The sequence below is a fragment of the Pangasianodon hypophthalmus genome, chromosome 18 (genome assembly GCF_027358585.1).
Source record: "Pangasianodon hypophthalmus isolate fPanHyp1 chromosome 18, fPanHyp1.pri, whole genome shotgun sequence".
NCBI lineage: Eukaryota > Metazoa > Chordata > Actinopteri > Siluriformes > Pangasiidae > Pangasianodon > Pangasianodon hypophthalmus.
In genome coordinates, this window is record NC_069727.1 from 3,758,705 (window position 1) to 3,766,756 (window position 8,052).

The 8,052-nt window shown below is 36.8% G+C and overlaps 1 protein-coding gene across 1 annotated transcript; it reads right to left on the reverse strand.

Moving 5' to 3' along the window:
- Window positions 1-70: 70 nt before the first annotated feature.
- Window positions 71-6,157, reverse strand: si:dkeyp-38g8.5 (uncharacterized protein LOC568385 homolog). The gene is made up of 4 exons (XM_026922794.3): window positions 5,921-6,157; window positions 3,340-3,433; window positions 3,118-3,205; window positions 71-1,792 (listed from the first exon to the last, which is right to left on the reverse strand). Exons 1-4 carry the CDS (start codon window positions 5,991-5,993, stop codon window positions 1,100-1,102), a joined length of 948 nt encoding a protein of 315 aa, XP_026778595.1. The 5' UTR covers window positions 5,994-6,157; the 3' UTR covers window positions 71-1,099.
- Between the last annotated feature and the right edge of the window lie 1,895 nt (window positions 6,158-8,052).

An 8,052-nucleotide genomic window follows, 5' to 3' on the forward strand; every position in this document is an offset into this window, starting at 1 on the left:
TTTGGGCTGGAATAAACACTTGTATGAATGGCTGTCTTATACAAGAGGTTTTCTATACACACACACACACACACACACACACACACACACACACACACACGTCAGCTGGTTGTTCCTCTCAGTAAAGTTCCTTTCCCCCCCCCACATGTGCAATATAAACACATCATTTAACATGTTTAAATGTTAAATATGACAAATTAAAGATGATGTGTGGGTGAATATTTAAGAACAATCAGATTCATGAAATCTGGAAAAAATAATCAGAAAATTTTTGGAAGGGGAAAAAAATTTAAAAAATAAAAAATTAGACGGCGCATATGCAAACTCCTGATCTGGAAAAAAAAAAAAGAAAAGAAAATTCAAACCTTTAATGTATTTTACTTGTTTTGTATTTTGGACTGGAAATGATACCCAGACAAATGAAATGTGTTTTGTAAAAAAAAAAATTAAATAAATAATAATAAATGATATATTGTTAATATTCATATAATTGTTGTTGAAATCTGTTTAACACTAGCGTAAAATCAGTCACAGCTGGTGCTCACTGAATTTTGAAAGGTAAAATTTATTATCTAATGCAATAAAAGAAGCATCAACATAAACATTTTTGTTGTAAAGTCTGTATTGTAATATAAAAACATAAATCGTGATTTTTTTTTTTCCACATGAACTGCAATATTTGGTATATAATTAAATCAGAACAAATTATTTGTTTTTGTCCACGGGGCAAGAGCCTTCAAGTTAACACTTCAGAGCTATTGTACTGTGTGAGGGCGAGAGATGCTAAACCTGGTTCATATGTGCTTTGTATGAAAATACCACAATTGAATAAAAGTTGTTTGGATGACCTCTCCAAAACAGAGGTGGCTTAACGTTTTTCATTGACAGCCTAACTGAGGAGAACTCTAGTTCAGACCCTGAACACGTCTCGGACACGTCTGCCGTTCACATCAGTAGGATACCACAAAAACAAAAACAAAAACAAAAACAATGACAAAAAAAAAAACTTCAAGCCTGGCAAATCATACAGCATCTTCCAAAAAAAAATAAAAAATTACACTCAGGATAACAAGAAGCCAATTCTTCCATCAGAAACCTTTCAGAAGTTTTCAATCAGCTTCTCGAATAAATCGAGGAATTTCTGTCTCCTCTGTATGGACGCTAGCTCTATTTCCTCCTCCGCCGCTTTCTCGGGTCCCTCCTGATTGTCGATTACGTCTCCTCCGATGCCTGCTCTCTGTCTCTCCAGTGCCGCTCTGTCTCTCTCCAGCCTCGCTCTCTCTCTGTCCATCTCAGCCCTCTTCTTCTCCAGCTGAGCGCGCTCGTGCTCCACGGAGGCTCTGTCCCGCTCCACGGCGGCTTTCTCCCTCTCCAGGGACGCTCTGTCCCGGTCCAGCGCGGCGAGCTCCCTCTCCAGCCCGGCTCGCTCCCTGTCCAGGACCATCTTCTCTCGTTCCAGCACCATCCTCTCGCTGTCTAGAGCCGACCGGTCGCTCTCGAGCAACGCCCTCTCGTGCTCCATGTCGTCTCGGTCGCTGCCCAGCTCTCGTCCCGTGTCACCCGAGAGCCCCGTGTCTTCTCCGTCGACGAGGAGCTCGACGTCGCTGCGGAACGAGTCGCGGCCTCGTCTCCTGGGTTTGTCGGGCCGGTAGTCGCTGTCCTCGCCCAGCGACATGGTGGACACCAAGGCCTCGCTGTCGTTCAGCCTGCCCTCCATGGCGTCCTCCATCAGGGAGAACCACTGCCAGTTGGTTGGGTTCACCGTGATGCCTGGTGGAGGGTTCTTCATTTCCTGTAGGAGGAACGGCAGCAGATGATCTAATAACGTAATTATTGTAATTATAATATAGATCTAAATCCACTCATCCAATTATTAATACTACAGTAAAACTTATTCTTTAGCTCTATGACGACTGGTACATTGATGAAGAAATACTAGAAGATGAAATGTAACAAAACAACCGAACACCTTATTGTTCAATTTGCTTGTTTTTCCACTAAAGAAGCATCAAGCCCATTTTTTCCCATCTTTAATGCCACGCTAATATCAGAGCTGATACTCGATACAGACATCCTCTTAGTGTAGTAACGGATGTTGATCAGAGGCTTTAAGGCAATCCAGAGTGGACAGATCAGAAGCCCAGGAGCCTAGGACATGCCGAGTGTGTGTCTGGGCTATTAGTTATTTCATAGCTGACGGACAGAGACGTAGGATAAACATTCAGACAAAAGGAAAACTCTACACTCTCAGTCTCAGCCAAAGCACAATCTGGCTGTCAGTAGAACGAATCTCTCTAGAAAATATTAAATGTTTGAACAAAATCCTCCCAGAACACCTTATATTTTATTGTGCAAGATTACACAAGCAATTTGTTGTTTTTTTTTTTAATCTGCTTCTTCAGCTCTTAGTTCCTGCTTGTATTTCGTTCTCATTTACAGTTTAACACAGAAAAATGGAAATCCTCGCCGTGGTTTCATCTCTCATTAAATGTATTAAATGTATTGAAACATTATGAAGAAAAATACAGTTTGGAAGGAAGTAACAGAGATCGTTCATGCCTCTGGTAAGTGTACGGAGCTAGTTCAGTTAGCTTGCTTTGCTGATTAGTGCCTTATTTAATTTGTGTTTAACTAGTTAGAGGTAGAATTGGGATTTTTTCTACCACCGTTTCTCACAGGAACTAAAAACACGGGACGCTCACAAGCGACATCAGTCTCTACACAGCCACCAAAGACAAGCTACGAGTGACACGAGAGACTTGTCACTTCCTAGCGTGAACACAGCGTCAGTAACTGGGGTTTATCAGAGGCTTTAAGGCAATTATTTTTACCTAAATATAACTAATCTGATCCTAATCCTATATTCTAACCCTGACAATGTTCAGTATCTGACCATTTGTCTGAAAAACGAAACAGTTCCAGCTTTGTTTGAGCTAATTAACTCATCCACAACTTTATAATTCTGTAATAAACAACATGATGCGTCATTTTACCCAAAACCAAATCAAATATATGATATTGATTAAGCGATAGAGGAACACCTGAGCGCCGTTACGTCGCGTGTTACTGGGTGTTTATGTGATATAACCGGATTAGACTGATATTGTAAAAATGTACCTTGTATTTCTTTTTGAGATTTTCCCACTTCTTTCTCGCCTGACTGGTCGACATCTTCCTATGGATTCCCATCTCTTTCAAGATGGCCCTGTAACACGAGCGCACACACACACACACACACATCACTAAGTCTGGTGCATAATAACAGAGGTATAGCTGTATTATAAGCTCTGTGTGTGTGTGTGTGTGTGTTATGAAGGGTTATAATGCCACTATTAGTACCTCCATGCAATGACCGACGTATTCCTCTTCCCGGTGAAGAGAGCATCGTTGGCGGCGCGTAACCTCACAAACTTCACCAGCTCGGCTTCAGACACTTTTGGAAAAACAAAATAAAGGTCTTTTAATATCATAGATAAATACATTTACACTTTAAAATATGTACTTTGTCCAAATCCCTCATTTAAATAATGCAGACATAAAAAAAAATAATAATAAAATTACTGATGACATTTTCATGCGTAAGACCGTTTTACAGTAAGGTTGTCATAGTAAACTGTTTCTCATTTCCTCTTTTTTTTTTTTTTTATATTTAAACTCTTGCACTAATCTTATTCTCATCATCCCCCACATTTTTCAAAAGCTCCATCAGAATAAAAAAAAAAAAAACAACACTTCAAGTCTGCAGTTTTAAAAATACAAAATGCAGAAGTCCAAGTTCACGTCTGTCCTCTGCCCCGCGCTGCTCGCCGTAATCTCTCGTTATCGGCTGCCCGCGAAGAAGCGGAAAGATTTAAACTTTTTTCCATCAATAATTTGAAATGAAAACCGTTTTAGTTCCACTTTACATTCTGTATATAAACAGACGCTCTTATTAAAACACATCCTACGTATAACCTCATCCTGTTTTTCTTTCACATGATCACATCACAGTTTGTCAGGAACTCATTTCAACTTCCTGCTGTCCTTGCTCTTTTTTTTTTGTTGTTGTTGCTAATATTTATAATCTACACGAATCACTGAATCAATGACTCAGATTATTTTACTGTCACTGTTAGGATAAGTAACAAAGTAAATTCTGAAGTACAATTTCTGTAACTTTCTATACATTTATTTTTTTCCTAAAATGAACGATAACATCGTTCATCAAGGATCAGCGACAGCTACTGGTTATACGTCACTGACTGCTTTTACATTCGGCATACGTGAGATTAACGTGAGATTAACGTGAGATTAACGTGAGATTAACTTTAATTCATTTTCTGTAGGTCAAATATGCAGTTTGTTTTCCTTGTTTTTTTCAGTTCAAACTGTAAAAATAAGATTTCACACGAATAATAGTGAGATGAAACTGTGCATCAGCAGAAATAATAAACTTTACGTTAAAGCGTACGAAGCACAATCTACTTTTACTGTGTGAATTACGCTGCGTGTCAGTAAAACCGCTTACCGACTGACAATATCTCTAATCATACAAGACTATTTTGGGATAAAGTAACTTAATGGGAATGTGTGTGTGTGTGTGTGTGTGTTTTGAAACAGCTTGAAACAGAGTTTTAGGAAGAGCAATTTTAAAGCAGGCTTTCATTAATAACACACTGGGCTGAGTTTATACAGATCTGGCAACCCGGGACGACATTTCAATGTTATTAACACTGTTATTAATGTTATTAACTTCTACAGACACTCACTTTTTTATTTTTGGAAATAAAGATAAAGTAAATATCTTAAACACCTCATCCTGAAATCGACGTTTATTTTTAATGAGTTTGATGCACTTTTAATGTCATGAGAGAATTTATTGGTATTAACAGGAGTAGAATAATATTAAATTATATTAATATAATATTCCAATAATATTCAGCTGGTTTCATTTAAAACCACAAACTCCATTTATAAAGTAAATTAAAATAATAATAATAATAATAATAATAATAATTTATTCGATCAGGTTTCTGTAACTTTGAGATCATTATTTTGGTATCATGTCGATTTTCTTTTACAGTTATTTACAGGCACAAAGTAAAATAAAAAATAAAATGATATTCTGGTTGTTTTATCAATCATAAACTTTGATGCCATATTTATTTACAAATTTTAAAAAAATATTTTTAATCTTTTTTTTTATGTTCTTTAATCCATATGTATTTTTTATTCTGTTTAATTTTTTTTAAAAACTTTTATATAAAGCACCTTGACATTTGAGACTCAACATAAAAAGTGCTATATTAATAAAAATTATTATTATTTATTTTTTTATTTAAGGATTCAAGACAGTTTACTAAAGGGACACAATCTGATTATTGTAATAAATAAATAAATAAATAAATAAATCTTAGCTGCAAACATATAATAACCAGATATACAGTTTAATTATTTTTCTCCTCTTGTGCATTTTTTCTGCAGTAGCCTTATTATTATTATTATTATTATTATTAAATTACCTTCTACATTTATGAAGCATTTTTTTTTGTCTAAAATTCCTGTCAGGATTTTTAATAAAATCAATAACACTTCGTTGCTAAGCAGCGCCTCAGTGATTAGTGTCTATCAATACAGAGGCATAAATTTATAATTTTTTTTAAAAAAAAGATAACTTAAAGAGGTTATAGCCGGTTATACCCTACTTATATTCGCATGAGTTGATTAAAAACATGAAATAAACCATGAAATGCTGAGAGTAAGTGCAGCAGTCTGCGCTTTTACGCAGCCGCCATGAAGCAAGTGCGCGAGCCCGCTCTGGAGTCTACTCGCTAGCTAGTCAACATGGCGGCCGCCGCCGCGCGCGAGCGCAATAATAAAAGACAAAAAAAACCAAAACGCTGAATACGCCGAAAAATACGCCGATTTTCCTCCTACTTACTCTTATACGTGAAATCTGGGCTTATCGTGGGATCTTCCGGTGGCGACTGCACCACGTAAAAAGCGTGATCCATGCCTAAAAAGTTGTGTTTCCTGCCGGCGCGAAGTGGTCTAGTGTCCGACACGAAGGGGACTTCGAACAAAATGGCGGACGCTCCCTCCCGCCTTTTCAAGCGCGCGAGCTCACTTTGCTTCAAGCGCCCCCCGGTGGAGACCTGCCACTTCCGGTTACACAGAATTGTGGGTAAGTAAGTAAGTAAATAAATAAATAAACAAAGTAAAACTTACTGACGTTTTGATTTTTTTTTTTTTATATATATTTTATTTTTTTTTAAATATTTTTTAATTTCTCAAAATTTTACGTAAAAATGCATGATTTTGATTCTTTCTAAATATTATTTATATTAAAAAGATAGATAGATCAAGTCAAGTGGCTTTACTGACATTTCAGCCATACAGCTGGTAAAGTACACAGTGAAAAGAAACAACGTTCCTCCAGGTCCATGACGCTACATAAACAACACGCAACTAACTAAAGACTCCACACAACTAACTAAAGACTACATAGAACTAACTAAAGACTCCACACAACTAACTAAAGACTACATAGAGCTAACTAAAGACTCCACACAACTAACTAAAGACTACATAGAACTAACTAAAGACTCCACACAACTAACTAAAGACTACATAGAACTAACTAAAGCCTCCACATTACTAACTAAAGACTCCATAGAGCTAACTAAAGACTCCACGTTACTAACTAAAGACTTACACAGAACTAACTAAAGCCTCCACATTACTAACTAAAGCCTCGACACAACTAACTAAAGCCTCCATAGAGCTAACTAAAGACTCCACACAACTAACTAAAGACTACATAGAACTAACTAAAGCCTCCACATTACTAACTAAAGACTCCACACAACTAACTAAAGACTACATAGAGCTAACTAAAGCCTCCACAAAACTAACTAAAGCCTCGACACAACTAACTAAAGCCTCCATAGAGCTAACTAAAGACTCCACACAACTAACTAAAGACTACATAGAACTAACTAAAGCCTCCACATTACTAACTAAAGCCTCTACACAACTAACTAAAGACTCCACACAACTAACTAAAGACTACATAGAGCTAACTAAAGACTCCACACAACTAACTAAAGACTACATAGAGCTAACTAAAGACTCCACACAACTAACTAAAGACTACATAGAGCTAACTAAAGACTCCACACAACTAACTAAAGACTACATAGAGCTGACTAAAGCCTCCACATTACTAACTAAAGCCTCCACACAACTAACTAAAGCCTCCATAGAGCTAACTAAAGACTACACACAACTAACTAAAGACTACATAGAACTAACTAAAGCCTCCACATTACTAACTAAAGACTCCACATTACTAACTAAAGCCTCCACACAACTAACTAAAGACTACATAGAGCTAACTAAAGACTCCACACAACTAAATAAAGCCTCCACACAACTAACTAAAGCCTCCACATAGAGCTAACTAAAGACTCCACACAACTAACTAAAGACTCCACACAACTAACTAAAGACTACATAGAGCTAACTAAAGACTCCACACAACTAACTAAAGACTCCACACAACTAACTAAAGACTACATAGAGCTAACTAAAGACTCCACATTACTAACTAAAGACTACATAGAACTAACTAAAGCCTCCACATTACTAACTAAAGCCTTGACACAACTAACTAAAGCCTCCATAGAGCTAACTAAAGACTACACACAACTAACTAAAGACTACATAGAACTACAGCCTCCACATTACTAACTAAAGCCTCCACATTACTAACTAAAGACTCCACACAACTAACTAAAGACTCCATAGAGCTAACTAAAGACTCCACACAACTAACTAAAGACTCCACATTACTAACTAAAGACTACATAGAGCTAACTAAAGACTCCACATTACTAACTAAAGACTACATAGAGCTGACTAAAGCCTCCACATTAATAACTAAAGACTCCACACAACTAACTAAAGACTACACACAACTAACTAAAGACTACATAGAACTAACTAAAGACTCCACATTACTAACTAAAGACTCTACAGAACTAACTAAAGACTTTTTATTTTTGTTAAAAA

Bases quoted from the DNA above. Each gene is read 5' to 3' on its own strand.
- si:dkeyp-38g8.5 (XM_026922794.3), bottom strand. From the start codon at position 5,993: ATGGATCACGCTTTTTACGTGGTGCAGTCGCCACCGGAAGATCCCACG. The intron at 3,206-3,339 runs GTACTAATAGTG...CTCGTGTTACAG, and splicing joins ACGTCGGTCATTGCATGGAG to GGCCATCTTGAAAGAGATGG. The intron at 1,793-3,117 runs GTACATTTTTAC...TTCCTCCTACAG, and splicing joins ATCTCAAAAAGAAATACAAG to GAAATGAAGAACCCTCCACC.